At 40.9% G+C, this 15,998-nt stretch overlaps 1 protein-coding gene across 3 annotated transcripts in view; it reads right to left on the reverse strand.

Moving 5' to 3' along the window:
- Positions 1-15,319, reverse strand: part of IL21R (interleukin 21 receptor) — a 54,743-nt gene extending 39,424 nt beyond the window's left edge. Inside the window, exons 1-4 of one of the 3 annotated variants that reach the window (XM_074197391.1) lie at positions 14,604-15,319; positions 14,456-14,515; positions 7,272-7,345; positions 797-908 (exon numbers count right to left, since the gene is read on the reverse strand). In XM_074197391.1, coding sequence (XP_074053492.1) covers positions 797-908; positions 7,272-7,345; positions 14,456-14,515; positions 14,604-14,659 — 302 coding nt within the window. In that variant the 5' untranslated portion in view covers positions 14,660-15,319. Of the gene's footprint in view, positions 1-796; positions 909-7,271; positions 7,346-13,721; positions 14,003-14,455; positions 14,516-14,603 lie in introns of those variants that run through there. The other 2 variants (XM_074197390.1, XM_074197392.1) reach the window with 2 other exon arrangements.
- Positions 15,320-15,998: the final 679 nt, after the last annotated feature.

Genomic DNA, 15,998 nt, shown 5'->3' on the forward strand with positions numbered 1-15,998 from the left:
TAGGGCAGCTAGGAAGGTTAAAGGCTTTGAGTTCATGGCCTCTGTATGGGGTATTTAGTTTAGAGAAGAAAAACTGTGATCATGTGGTTGAAGGGGTTTCAAATGGAAGAGATTTGTTTTGTTCTTCTGGACACGGGGAGGAAGGGCTGGGAGTGGAACTACAAAGAAATGGTGGTATAAAAAGAGACACATCTAGGCTTGATGGAAAGGTGACTTGCCACAAGTAGAAGGGCCAGTCTCATTTCTCGTGCTTCTTTACCTCACATCAACAATTAAAGTTTGTGCCTGAGTATATTAAATTTATTCTAGCTGCCTGCTGAGAACCAGTCAATCCATCAACAAGTATCTACTAAGTGCTTACTATATCCAAGCACTGTTGATACAAAGACAAAAATGAAACATCTGCTGCATATTTCCTTCATTTGGATGTGCCATTGGTAGTTCATCTTAGCCTTAACATGATCCATGAATTTACAGAATTGGAAAAAAATTTCAAATAATTTCTTGCCTAACTCCTTTACTCTCCTCTGTCACTCTGTCTTTCTATCTCTTTCTCTGTGTATGTATCTGTCTCTCTGTCTCCTCCCACCGTATCTCTCTCTCTCTCTCTCTCTCTCTCTCTCTCTCTCTCTCTCTCTCTCTCCCTCTTTCTCTCTTACTTATCTCTGTCTCTCTTCTCTCTTTCTCTGTTTCTTTGTCTCTGCCTCTCTCTGTGTGTGTGTGTGTGTGTGTGTGTGTGTGTGTGTGTGTGTGTGTCTTTCTCATCCGCCATTCCTTTCCTATCCTTGGCACTTACCACTCAATGGTGAGGTCTGGGAAGGTCTCTGCATGACCAGGATCCACTTGTAGGAAACATGTCAAAGTCTGGATATAGTCTGTATAGCAGGTGAGGTCCTGGTAGCCAGAGTCTAGGGTAGTTAAAATGGGGAGGGAGAAGAGAGGATATGTTGTCATGGAGATTCTAATTCACATCCCCTTTGTGATCTGGGATTGGAACTGCTCAATTCCTCATTCCTCAGCTTTACTGGACCTAGGATCCCCAGGGGAGAATTTGGCAGGAAACAGCCTAGATCTTCTGAGCAGGCTAATTCTGGCTTTTAGACAGAGTCTCTGAGCATCATGGTGGCTCATAGGGCAGGAATCAGTTACGGTAGAAGTGGAGACGGCACTGATTTCCATTAGTGTAAACTTGCTGGCTTTCATGGGTCAAAATGAAATACAGAACCTCGATTAGAATTTTAGTATGTTGGGGCTGGAAGGAACCTTAGAAAATAGAACTTAGAACATTGAAAGTGACCTTAGAACATAGAAGAGAGATTGTTAAAACTAGAAGGGGCCTAGAACATAGGATATTGGAGCTGGAAAGGAACTTAGTGTAGTAAACATAGAACATCAGAGCTGAAATCAGCTTGAATGACAATCATATATAATTCTCTCATTTTACAGGAGTGGCAACTTGGTCTAAAAGGGGGAAATGCCTCTCCAGAGTTACTTAGTAATTTTTCATGCCCCATAATGGTCTGATTTTGATTTTTCACAGGACCAGCAGGATCCTCCATTCATAATGGTCAGGGGGTTATAGTCTTGCTTTGCCATTTCTCTCTAACATGCTTCTTCTTGATTATTCTCCTTTATCTCTTTCACTGGCACCTCTTTCTCTTTCCATCCTCAAATTAGAGATTATTCTTCCCTATAGAAGCACTGTGATTCATTATTTCCCTCCTGGGAGTTTGAGACTGAGCTAAACAGGTAGATCTGACATCCTGTATTTCCACAACAGTTTCCTATCTGCATGTGGCAAAATAGGGCAACTCCTGGGAGTGCCCTTTAAAAAAAAAAGATACATCTAACCTAAACTTTCCCTTGAACCCTTTGAGAGATGAAATAGAAAGAAGACATAGCCTTCCCCATAACCAGGCTGGTCCTGGGATCATGGCTTTCCACCGTTTCTTTTTCTTCCCTGGGGACTTGGGGATTTTACCCACCCTTTCCACTGTACTTGGAATCAGAAGACTTAAGTTTGAATCTAGAGCTGCTTATAGAATGGAGTGACCTTGCCAAATCACTTCCCATTTTTGGCCCTGGTTTCTTCATTTGTCAGAAGAGGACACTGGACTCCCTAACCTCAAACATTCTGCTTCCTAACATCCCTTCCAGTTCTGAAATTCTATAAAATGTCATTTCCAAGATTCTACTTTTCTGGCTTCTCTGCACATAGGAAATCAGAATGTTTGCCAGGTTTTCTAAGGGGAGAGAATCTGGAAAGGGATGTTTAGGGGAAGGAACATTTCATATAACTGAGCTAAGTTACAAGTACAGTCTTGAAGTAAACTTGGCTCGAATTTAAAGCAAACAGTTCTTGTTATCTGTCCATACTTTCCAAGTCAGAAACCTAAATCTGAGATCATTGTTTCATTTGGCTACTCCTTCCCGGTCCCTGCCTCTAACTCTAGGCTATGCTCTATTTCTGAGGAGTAGGGTCCTGTCCTGCCTAAGTCCCAGGTTCAAACTTTTCACCCTCAGGTCACCTGACTTACCAATACAATACATCCTGTCCCTGACATCTGAACACAAGAATCCTCTGACTGACATTTATTGAGCTCTGAGACCTTTATTCAGTGGTCTGAATCCAGTCTCTTAATGTCACCTATCCTACCACCCAGTCCCACCTCCCAGAACTCTCTCTTCCTATCTCTTCACAACTCTCCTTACATTAAATGATTTTCTAAGCAGTGTTTTATTCTGGATCCTTCATTTAGAATTCTTTCTGAAATTCCAGCTTCTCTAAAAGTTACTCCTCCTCTCCACATCCCCCCAACTCTGCAAAGGCTTCTTTTCTCCTGCATCAAGATCACCATAAGCCCAGACTGATGGGTTGAAAAGAGCACTGCTCTGAGAATATTTAGGTTTGAGTCTCAGTCTTGCCACTTAATGACTATGTGTTCTTAGAAAGGTCACTTTACTTCTCTTAGACCATTTCTTAATCTATAGAATGCAGACAGTGATATCTATACCTCTCACCCCTCAGATTTCTTGAAAGGGCTGCTCTTTGAAAAGCACAAAGTACTATTGAAATATAGAGTTTAATGCTAGAAGGGAATTTACAGATCATCTAACTTCATCTCCTTTATTTTCCATCTGGGGAAACAAGGACTAGTGAGGAGGAAATGACTTGCATAGAGTCATATATAGACTAAGGGATTGGACCAATAGTCAAACTCAGGTCTCTTGAATTCAAGGCCCATGGAGGTCCCAATATACTCCCCCTTTCATGTAACCCTGCTTCAACTATGCAAGCAGGATCCCATACTGCCATTATTTTCCATCCCTCATTAATCCAGCTCCTTTTCTCTCTTCCTTCTTGTTTTTTGGATTTTATAGAAATTAATCAGTCATATTCTTTTTATTTTTTATTTTTTAGGTTTTTTGCAAGGCAAACAGGGTTAAGTGGCTTGCCCAAGGCCACACAGCTAGGTAATTATTAAGTGTCTGAGACCAGGTTTGAACCCAGGTACTCCTGACTCCAGGGCCGGTGCTTTATCCACTATACCACCTAGCTGCCCCCAGAGTCGTATTCTTAAAAAAGTTTTCCAAGACACTAAAGGCAGAATTAAATGAAAGGTAGAGCAACTTGTTCAAGGTGAGACAGTCAGCAAAGGCATAAGTAGAAATGGTGTCTCCTGCCTTCCAGGTAAGTGGTTTTTCTTGTATGCCCCAAAGTAGGAAGGCTCAGAACACTTCCAGGTGAAGGAAACCACATGAGTATAAATAGACAGTGGAAAGACCAATGTGAAGTAGAGAGTCCATAAAGAGAAAGCAGTGAGACATGAATTCAGATAAGGACCAGATGGCAGGGAGCCTTGAATGGAAGGCTAAGTTTTTCTGTAAATATTCTTTACTCCTCTTGATGGTACTACCATCTTTCCTCTCATCTGGCCTCTAAACCAAAAAGCAAGAATAGGAAATAATAATAGGCAATAATAGGAAATGATAAAAGGTAATAATAAAAAACAATCTTACTTAGGAGTCAGAGGAACTGATCTACCATTTACAAAGAGTGTCACTGTGGATGGGTCAATGGACCTTTCTGAACCTTAGTTTCCTGCTTTATAAAGTGAAGGTATTGAAAAGTCTTTGTTCTTCATCCCTGATATCCATCCAAATAGCTATTTAGCCCAATTCTCTTTTACCTCACTTCTGCAAATAATTACAAAAAAAAATGTGAATGATTCCAAAAAGCACATCACACTGCCCCTTCCACCCATAAGTAAGCCTTGATGACTTTTAAGGAAAGAATGTTTTCTTATCATTTGTTTTTCTGTCTCCTTAACTCTGCTCTGCAATTTGTCTTATACACTGAAGCCAGCTATTTTCCTAAAGCACATCTGTCATCATATATTTCCCCTCTCAAGTTCCCTCCTGCCTGCAGAATTAAATTCAAACTTCTTATCTTGCCATTAAAAATCTTCCACAATCTCACCCAAATCTACCTCGAGGCAGCATATGTCAAACATTTTGCTGGTTCCCCAGTGCAGACAGAACTAGATTAAAATGTATTTAGGAAATACATTAAGTAAATAAATTAAAATGCAGTAAAATAGAGTTATTACATTTTAAAAATTAAGTTAAAGCACAGGCTGCTAGGATCCCTTTGTATGGATTGGGGCTCTCCTCTCCATTGGAGTTTAATACCCCAAGAAGAGAGCACAGAACTGGGAGTGAAGACGCCCACTGGGTCCTAGCTCACCTCAGTTCCACTACTGACTCAATGGGTGAATTTAGGCAAGCCACTTCCCCAATATGTAAATTGTTTCCCCACATGTAAAATGAAGTGGTTTAGATTGCACGATGTCTGAGGTCCCTTCCAGAACTAGCATTCTATGATTTCATTCAATCTTGCTTCTCACAACTCCCACATCCTCTGGGGTACTCCATCTTCTCTCTCGATCTCATACATTCCTGTGCCTTTATGAGGAAGCCCCACCTGAAAGTCTTTCCATCGCCTACCTATCATCCTTCAAGGCTTAGTTCAAGAGTCTTCTACCTCATGAAACCTTCCCTAATTAAAGTCACCCTACTGAGTTTTTCCCCTTGATGTGAACTCCCTCTATGTGTAGATAAAGTCTGTTCCATACCATTTACCTACTTGTTATAATGGAAGGGGTCCCAGAAATCATCTAGTTTAACTCACACTGAGTAGGAATGCTCTCTATGGCATATTTGACCTCACTTAGCATAGTGCTTAAATAATAGGGACAGTAATGTGGTGCAAGTGGATAGCGCCCCCACATCTGGAGTCAGGAAGATTCATTTTCCCGAGCTCAAATGTGGCCTCAGAAATTTATTAGCTGTGTGATACTGGGCAAATCACTTAACCCTATTTGCCTCAATTTCCTCAACTGTAGAGTGAACTGGAGAAGGGAATAGCAAATGCCAAGAAAACCCCAAATGGGTCACAAGGAATCAGACATGACTGAAAAATGATTCAACGTAACATCTGTGACCTTGAGAACCCCCTCAGTAGAACAGGAAAGTGAATGGACAAGTTAGCTCTGTGGAACAGCCTGGTCTTCTTGGGGAGGAAGATATCTATTTAGAAAAGGAAAATAAAAGAGTGTGACATCTGTTTCCTGCCCAGGCTATTTGTGTCCCTGAGTCTTAAAAAAAAATCATTGTAAAATGTCACAGAGTCAGTTACAGGCAGAGAAGTCGGTCCCCTCTACAGTTCCTCCCTCTGCAGCAGTTCAATCACCCTTATGTGTGATAATTCCAAAAACACCCACAAGCTTTCACATATGTCATGATCCTCTGCTGGAATGTCCCATGCGCAGAATGTGTTACCTATCCCACATGCTCTACCCCCTCTTCCATCTATATCACTTCTCAAATCCAGGTTTCTTTTGTTTGTTTAGCACTTAGGGACTCAGTACTAATTGGGGAAATGTAATACAGTGTAAAAAAAAAAGTAAAGCAATGAACTGGGAGTCAGGAGAACTGGGTTCTAAATCTATTAATTTTTTGTTCGACCTTGTGCAAATAACTCCCTCTCTTTTTTTCTTTCCCCTAATTTTCTCCTTCTGTAAAATGAAGATCTTGGAACAGATGATCTCTAATTTTCTTTTCAACCAGAGCCCCAAATTCTTTCTGCTCTAAATTTCTGTGTTTCATGTTCTAAGATCCTTTGGAATCTAACATTCCATGTTCTAGGGTTCATTCTAAGCCAGTCAACTATGTTTTAGAGTCCCTTTCCAGATTTGATATTTTCTGTTCTAAGGTCCTTACTAAGCTTTGCATTCTTTGTTCTGAGGTTCCTTCAAGTCCTGATATTCTATGATCTATGTTCCAGAGCTCCTTCCAGATCTGACATTATGTGTTCATATGCATTTATGTATAATGAATTCTGTGTTTGGATGTATACTTATCTATACTTTCTGCATTCACTAAGTTCTCCAAGGACCTGAAACTGTTTTTTTCTCATCATTTTCCCTGAGTATCTATTTCAGGTCAGTGCCCTGGGGGTGTCTAGCAATCAAATGAGAACAACCATGAGAACTCCAAGTCTAGTTAGGGGTTTTTTTTTTGGTTGTTTTTTTTTTTAGGTTTTTGCAAGGCAAATGGGGTTAAGTGGCTTGCCCAAGGCCACACAGCTAGGTAATTATTAAGTGTCTGAGACCAGATTTGAACCCAGGTACTCCTGACTCCAGGGCCGGTGCTTTATCCACTGTGCCACCTAGCCTTCCTCCTCTAGTTAGGGTTTAGGATTATTAAGTAAGCTCCTGGAATCAGACTAAATGCAGAATTTTCACAATCGTCAGGAAAATTTCCTGATCATCAGACACTGAAGTGGGTTGCTCAAGCAGGTTATGAAGTCCCCTGTCCAAAAGAGATCTTGGAATAGAACAATTCTCTGAGAATTAGTCTACTTTAGGGTCAGGCCTCACTGGAGACAAGGAAAGAATTAGATGACCTCTGGAGAGTTTTCCAATTCCAATATATTTATATCCTGGGGCTAGTTGGGTAATCATTTGAACTCTCCTTAGTTTCCTCATCTGTAAAGTGAGGGTAAGAATGTTTATTCTCCTTCATGGGGAGATTGTGAGCAATGTAGTTTATAAAGTATGATGTGTATTTAGATGATGATGATGATGATGATGATGATGATTATGCTTGTTCCCACATACCCTCCCTCCAGCAATGACTAGGGATAGGCAAGATTTCCCTCTTCCCAAACTCTACTCCCCTTCTCCCAATCAAAAGTACAGAACACTTACTGCAGGGGAGTATCAGGAGGAAGATGATGGTCCAGCCAAGTTGACCAGGGCACATGCTGATCCCAAAGGAAATCCTGGAAAACAATAGAGAACTGCAGTATTTTGTTGTGGGTTGGTTGGAGTGGAGGAGTTCCTCACTGATTACTTGTGCATGTGAAATTGGGTGAGCCCATCAAACTCTCTGGGTCTCTAAGAGTTCATAGGTCCCTTCCATTTGTAACATTCTAAAAATCACCCTTACTCTAAGGGAAGCCTAGCCTGGGAAACATGATGGGAAAAAGAGTTCTCCCTCCCTTCCCCTCTCCGTATTTTTACATCCTTCCATTTCCTACTTTCTGGTTTCCCAATGGTCTCTCCCCCCCATCCCAGACCCTTATTCTTATTCTTTGGGCTCTTTGGAAACCTTGTTATAAACTTTTCATTCATAAATGTTTATGGCCCAAACAGCTCTGTGTTATTTAAATCCAATTCCCTTGCAAGTCTAGACATTGCCCTCCCTATACCACTGGTCCTCTTTGAGAATGAAGGACCAACACCAACATGGTCCATAACTCAATCAATCAAGCTGCGTGATACTGGGCAAATCACTTAACCCCATTTGCCTCAATTTCCTCAACTGTAGAATGAACTGGAGAAGGGAATAGCAAATGCCAAGAAAACTCCAAATGGGTCACAAGAATCAGACATGACTAAAAAATGATTCAATGTAACATCTATGACCTCAAGAACCCCCTCAGTAGAACAGGAAAGTGAATGGACAATCAAGAAGAATTAATTAAGCATCTTCCTTAGGTCAGGCACAGTGCTAGGTGTTTGGATTACAGCAATAAAAATGAAAAGATCCTTGCCCTCAAGGAGTTAAGATTCTTAGCTTTCTGGTTCTCTCCCAGGAAGGCTTGCATCTTTAGTTTCTCCTCACTAAGGAAAATAGTTGTGAATCTTTAAAGTGCATAGAAATGGAAATTGTTATAGTATCATCTGGCATATTAATTGCTCCAAAGACCATATAGATTCTGCCTATTTTCTCATTCAACAACCTAGTCTCATGGGATTCGGGCTTCAAATTTATGTCTACTACCTAAAGGTGGATTCTGACCTGGATGATGAGTAGTCTGTCCAGAACTCTTTTTGTTTGCCTAGTACTATGCTTGGAGTTGCATCAGAGGCTTTAGGGATGAATTAATTAAATGTTTGACCAAATGTAGCAGGCTAATTTTTAAATTGATAATTTTAGTATGGCCTGTGAATGAGGTTATAAATATCCAACTAGTACCTGACAGAAAAAGCAAATGTTGTAAGAGATTAGATGAGGGTGATATTCCTTCTATCTGTAGAGAACAAGGAAGGCTTCACAGAGAAGGTATTATTTGAATTGTGCTTAAGATCTTAGATTGCAAGGTAAAAGGTACCTCAGAATAAATTGAAACCAATTTCCTCATTTTACAAAACAAAAAAAAAAAGATACTGAGGCTGAGACAAAGGGAATGACTTGTCCAAGATTGTAGGGTTAGAAAATGTCAGATTTAGGATAACCCAACTCTTCTAAGTCAAGATCTTATCAGCTTTCCATTATATCATGTTGCCTTTCCACTCTGGGGATTCCCTGAGAAGCCAGCAGCTTTCAAATCCCAGTCTAGTCCAGGCTACTGAATTCTCCTCAGAGTTTAAAAGAGCTCCAAGCTCAGAGGCATATGGAGAAAAGATAATTCCAAGGGCAAGGAGAGTAATAAGCCTCTTAGAGTGAAAATCACTCTTGTTGACAGAGGTATCAAGGTAAAAAGAGCAACAGGGCTGAAGGGAGGAGCCTCCAGATGAGGAAGAAAGGGGAGAAGAGGGATATTTTAGAAGGGGAAGAGTTGAAAAGAGAGGGACTTCCCAAAAGGGAACATTGTAATGAGCTTTCTTTGGTTTCCTCTTCATAACTAGGTTTCCAGAGCCTCTACTCTCTTTGCCTCATTTCGTTTGTTTTTTTTTTTTACTTTAAGACAATGAGGTTAAGTGACTTGCTCAAGGTCATACAATTAGGCAATTATTAGGTGTCTGAGATCAGATTTGAATGCAGGTCTTCCTCCTGACTCCAGGGCCAGTGCTCTATCCACTGAGTCACCTAGCTGCCCCCTCCTGCCTCATTTCTGAGGGGCAAAAGGCTTTTCTTATGTGACTCAGGTTGACACTGAGAAATGCCAATCAGTTACTGATAATCCCAGTTAATGGGCTCTGTATCCTTTTTGGTTCCCCTGAAAGATCAAAGGATTGAGTGGGATAAGTGGGAACAGATTAAGGGCTCAGGTGCTCCCAACCAACTTTTCATGAGAAAGTTCCCTCCTTTATCCCAACAGAAATAAACACTTCTTTTGATGAACAAATAAAGTATAAATTTCAGGCACTAGCATTCAAGGACCTTCTCAATTTATCTCATAATGACTTTTTTCAGGCTCCCTATCACACACTCTACCAAAAGAATCCTCTCCTTAGCATCCCCCATCTTTGTGTCCTCTCCAGTCTCCATGCCTTTATTTGTATTGTGAATAGAAACCTAGTGATTCTCACAGTCATCTGAAGAAATCCCTTTCTTCCTTCAATACTCTTCTCAGACCACTTCTCAGCTATAGTTCATTTTAAGATCCATTGATTCACAGAGCTAGCATTGGAAGAACCCAGGAGGTCATCTTGTCCAACTCTTATCATTTTACAGGTGAGAAAATGTAGGCTGTAGAAAATGATATGACTTGGCTGACAATCACACACTTAACAAATGACAGAATTGAGGCCCTAACATGATGCCTCCCTGAAAATGATTCTCCTTTCTCCCATTTATCAAAGCAATTTACCTGAATTTCTCCTTTAAACTCTTTCTACTCTTCCTCGTGTCACAGTTACTTGTATACAGATCTTTATTCCCTCCCCAGTTTTATTAAAAACTTATAGCAACACACATCAATACTTAGCAAAATGTCTTAATTATAGTAGACACTTTAAAAAATGTTGGTTACAATTATAGCATCACAGATTTAAAGCAGGAAGGGACATCATCTAGTTCAACATCCTTTCATTATTTTATAGAAGAGGAAACTGATGCCCAGATTGGGGAAGGGGCTAAACAATGTCACACAGGGCAGAAGCAGGATATGAATGAATGAATGAATAAATAAATAAATGGATGTCACCAGCATTCTATGGTGGATTTTAAGTCAGAAGACCAAGATTGAAATCCCAAATTGTCCTGTACAATGTGTATTGCTTTGGGAATGTAATTTCTTAAATTAAAAAAGAAGAGTTGGACTTCTAAAACCAATAATCTGATTAGAACTAAGGGTTAAGGAGTTTCAGGTTTCTGACAGATTGTATGAGTCTGAGAGGGAGATTGTAAATAGTCACCCACACTTTTATGGTCTTATGATACTATATCTGCTTACTCAAGAGACATCCCATAGATTAGCAGTGTAATGAGACTGGTACAAATCAGTGTTCTCAGCCATTGCCATGCACAGATTTGGACCACTTTGAAAGAGACGCAATGAAGAACAGACAGCAGCACATATAACATGAGACAAGACACATTGAGACCTTGGAGGGGAAAGAAGTGCTGGAAAAAGAATGAGATATGTAGTTAGAGACTTAAAGCTCCAAAGAACCTTTCATTCTTTTTCCAATCTGAGAAACTTGGCTCATTCTTCCCTAGACTTGCCATGGAACTTCCAAAGGTGCAGAAGACCCAGCACACAGAATAAAGAATGTCAGAGTAGAAAGGACCTTAGAGGCTATAGACTGACTTTACAGATCATTGAATCATAGTTTAGAGTGTGAAGGGAAAGGGAGGTAATTGAAGATTTATTGAACACTTATTATGATAGTGTCACCCTGTCATTCGGCTGAAGAAATTGAGCTTGGGTACTCCCAACCAACTTTTCACAGCAAAGTCCCCTCCTTTATCCCAATAAAAATAAACACCTTTTTTGATGACAAAATAAAGTATAAATTCCTGGCACTAGCATTCAAGGTCCTCCTCAATTTATCTCACAGTGATTTTTTTCAGGCTTGTATCACACTGCTCTCACTCCTACTGCTACCAAAGGAACCCGTTGAATGTCTCCTCAGCAGCCCCTTTTCTTGGACTATCCTCTCCATTTTCCTTGTCTTTACTTGTGTCATTAATGGAAGCCTAATGATCCTTACAGCCATCTGAAGAAGTCCCTTGCTTCCTTCAGTATGCATCTCAAACCATTTCCCAGCTAGAGTTCATTTTAAGATCCATAAAATCACAGAGCTAGAACTGGAAGGTACCCCAGAGGTCATCTTGTCCAACTCCATCATTTTTTAGGTGAGAAAATGGAGGCTGCAGAAAGTGATATAACTTGTCTGATGGTTACAGAGCAGGGAAAATGATTTATTGAGGTTGTCCAGAGTCAAGACTAGAAATTGGGCCTCTTCACATTGCCCGTCTAATGTTCTTTCCCTGATACTATGCTTCACTCTCTTAGAGTCTAGTTTTTTACAAGCCTTGGGACTACTGATCTGGACTTCCTGGCATGCCTAATTGAATGAGTCTATCTGTTGAATGAGTATGTGTTCTCAGGACCTAGCAGTCCCCACAGATCTTTTTAGATCCAGTGCATTTATATGTGTGTGGGTGTATATGTGTATGTGAGAGTATTATGTATGTATGTATGTATGTATGTATGTATGTATATGTATATATGATAAATTCAGTGGGAGCGGGAAAAAGGAAGTATCAGATAGATGAGTCTCCCTGGTCTGAAGAATGAATTCTTTCTCACCTTCTGACCTGTCATAAGAGAGCATCATGCTACCATGCCATGATAAGGGAGGGAAGAGAGCAGATGAAAACTCTTGCAAAGGAAGAACAGACAATTAACTTGGAGACTGGGCATCCCCTCCTTCCCCATCCCCATCCACTCTCAACCACTTGTTTGATTTCGGGGAATATTCTTGTTTCAAAACTTCCCAGGTTTACTCAGAAAAAGTCATTTGAATTGCCTGTAAAAAGTCCCTTTGGTGTAGAGGCAGTTTGGGGGAAGCTAGTAGTCTCAGTAGACCATGAATCCTCTCCTAACTGTTTACCATCACTGAGGTATGGTGGCCTGTAGCAAAAGGGTGGAGAGAATGAAACAGTTCATGGGGACTGAAGACAGCTCTCTAAGTCCTTTCTCTTCCAGAAACTCCTAGCAATATCTAAAGCCTTCTCTTCTTTCTTAAAAACTTCTCACAGCTCTTCTGAGTCTAGATGTAGCTGTTTTGCCTTCTCAGGGCTATATTGACCTCTGCCCCACCTCCCTTCCCTTTCCCCATATGCCCCTTCTCCTCCCATCTTTTTTCCTTTTCTGAATTCCCTGAGATTGATAATGAGATATAGTAGACTATAGAGACCAAGATTTTGATCTGGAAGTCACCTCAGAAGTCATTTCATCCAGTACCCTGTATTTTAAAGATAGTAAATAGCAAAAAAAAATGGGGGGGGGAGTTAAAGCTAGGGTGAGTATGGGAGGGAACCCTACTAGAATATTCTCAACCATTAGATTAGCCTGCACCCCAAACATCCCTAACCACTACCAACCCACACACATATTCTTTTAAGAGCCACCAAGAAATCTGTCCACAAAGTTGATTCGGCACCAAATCTAGCTTAGAGACCATGAGTAACATTTTAGAAATGATTCCTAATATCCATACAGGGCCTGAAAACTTTCAAGGCACTCTTCTATCTCATTTAATCTTTGTTGTGCCCATGATTATTATCCCCTTTTTATTGATGAGGAAATCTAAAGAAGTTAATGAAGGGCAGAGTAAATGTCTCTTAATACTGAGCCCAATACTTTTCTTACCTCATTACTTTATTAAGGATAAATATTTCCTGATGATAGTGTGAACCTCTATCCCAGACCTCTAGCATCTACAAAACAGTTTCCCTTTCTCAGAGCAGTTTGTCCTCTTGGATCAGATCTTCCAGAAAAGGCTAGACAATTACTATTTATCAACCTTGTTCCAATTTTGAGATTCCATAATTTAGGGTTGTGAGATTGGCTAGAAAATACTTTCATTTAAAGGGGCTCCTTATCAGTTTCTGTTTTTCTCTTCTCCCACCTAGGGCAAACTAAACTCCTTTTGTCCTGGCTTCCACCAGATCTGCTGTGATCAAAGTGATTCTCTTCTTCTCTTCCCCCTGTCTCTTCAAGTTAGGAAGGTTCCTATCTCAAAGATTTTAGGACTTTAAATGGTATAATGCTCCAAGGACTAACTCTTTGACCTTCCCCACTGGACATTGGGTAAGTTACTTAATCTCTAAAAGTCTCAGTTTCCTCATCTGTAAAATGAGGGAAGTTGGGCTTAGATGATCTCTGACATCTCTTCTAGCTCAAAGATCTATGATATTATCATCCTATGATTTCTCTTGGAACCTTGGCCACCTACCCTGACTCCATCCCTCTTTACCTGTTGATTCCTTCCCTGAAGTTGAAGATCTGTTACTCCGCCATCAATGTGGGTTCCTGTCTCAGTGCCTCTGCTGCTGAAAGCAAAGGCTAAGAGATGAAAGATGATGCTCTGATGCAGCCTCAGGCTCTGGGAGCTAGAGGACTGGGAGAGACCCATGGAGAGTCCCACATCCCCCACAGACTACAGGGTGATAAAGGGATTTCTGTCTCCTACTGAAAGGGACAGAGACCTGAGTTCTGTGTGTAGCTGTTGTCTCAGAGGAGGTGCTACTTCAGAAACCTCATAGGGAAAAAGTGATTGGCTGATAATAATCACTGTCTTTGCCAATTGAGTTTTAAGGTTAACAAAGTATTTCACATTATGCTGTAAGTAATGTATGCACAAATAGCCCCATTTTACATAGGAGAAAACTGAAACTCAGAGAGGAGACTCCCCCAGCCAGAATATGACTTGAGTGCAGTGTTGGAAACCAGTTCTGACTCCAGTTTCTTTGGAATTTTTACTGTACAGTGGAGTCACCCTTCTCTCAATGGCTGTTTTCTGCCCTCCTCTCTTGGTGACCTCTCTTTCTGATATACACCCATCTCCCCACCCCCGATGCATCTTAAGTGGACAGTAATCTAAAAGGTGCCATGTCTCTCTTTCAAAATATCCCAGGAGAGGTGTATTGGAGATCATGGAAAGATTATTGGATTTGGAGTAGGGGGACCAACATTAGGTAAGACACTTACCCTCTCTGAACCTTGGTTTCCTCATCTGCAAAATGAGAGGAAAGTTTCTTCACAGCAACCCTAAGAGAAGAAACAATGTCTGGTCTCTTGCAGGTTCCCAAGATCTGATCTCCTTCCCTTCTTCCAGCCTATTCTCCTGGGAGAGTACCTGTATCTTCTGGGATCTATAGAGGAGAACATCCAGACCATATGCATCCAGTCCATGACTAAATGCCATACAAATTCCAAGGATCATAGAAACAAAGACCCCTCCAAGCACCAGGGTTACAGGCTAGAGCAGGTCTTATTATCCCTTCCTCTCAGAACAAGCAGCTTCTGAACTACAAGAGACAAGTCTTGGGGTCCTTCTATCCCCATCCCCCTCAAGCCAATTTGACCTCGTGTCACTAAAACAATGTCATAAAAAAATCATCTGAATCTGATCTTTCCCTTTCTTTTCTTCCTCCCAGTACTCCACCCCAAACCACAGAATTGCAATCTTCAATTGAGGGAAAGAACATCATTTCATATCTCTGATATGGCTAGCCTGTGAATCAAGTGTTTCTGACTAGCCACAAATACAGGACCAGGAATCCCAGCAATGAGACAGAATGGGAATTACATGGCTCTGTTTCCTCTCAAATATCCATTCCACCTATACCAAGTAATCCAAGGGGCATCTTAGGACTTCTGGAGAGAAGGTGGATAAACTAGCCAGCTGAGAAAAAGGTGAAATTTCAGGAAGAGGGGTTAGGCTAGTTAAGGGTCTCAGCTCAAGGACCCAGAATGCCTCTGTAAGTTAGAGAAAAACTGTTCTGGAATCTATGGTCTGGCTAGTACCCTCATTCAATCAACCAGCCAGTCAGCCTGCCATCCACCAGCACTAGACTTATTAGCTCCCTAACAGACCACAGGGAAAGAGGATGTGGTGAAGTCCTCAGTACATCACCAGCAACACCCACAGAGTTTTGCTCATTCATAGTCATCTGTTGCTGTGAGAAAGAGGTGGGAGAGGTCCCAGGCACCAGGCAGCCTGGCTTGCTAAAAGGTCACTTGACAGCAACCTTTTGGAGCAGGGGACTGCCACATCTGGGGAAGCTAGTAGTTACCGCTCTCTAGCAAGACACAACTGGAGTCTTGGTTCTCAAATATGATGATAATTACTGATATTTGTCAGACATTTTACAGTTTCCACAGCAATCTCCTATGCATTATCTCTTTCAGTGTTTACAACAACCTGTTTTGGAGGTGGGGGAACAGAGCAGATCAAGGGTTATTATTTTTTTCAACTTGCAAATAAGGAAAATGAAACACAGAAAAGCACGAAGAGAATTTGATTCAGAGGCAAGAGAGTCTAAGTTTAACTCTCACCCCTACTGGTTTGTATCAATGTCACTTTGGGCAAGTCATTGTAATCTCTCTGAGCTATCTTCTGAAAAGTGAGGGGCTTCGATTAAATGAGAGATTCTTAACTTGAGATTTAAACTTGGATTTAAAAGAACTTGGATTTTAAAAAAATAATTTGATATATGGTCTTCAATAGACTTGGTTTCCTTTATGATCC

The sequence above is a fragment of the Macrotis lagotis genome, chromosome 8, assembly GCF_037893015.1.
Source record: "Macrotis lagotis isolate mMagLag1 chromosome 8, bilby.v1.9.chrom.fasta, whole genome shotgun sequence".
Classification (NCBI taxonomy): Eukaryota; Metazoa; Chordata; class Mammalia; order Peramelemorphia; family Peramelidae; genus Macrotis; species Macrotis lagotis.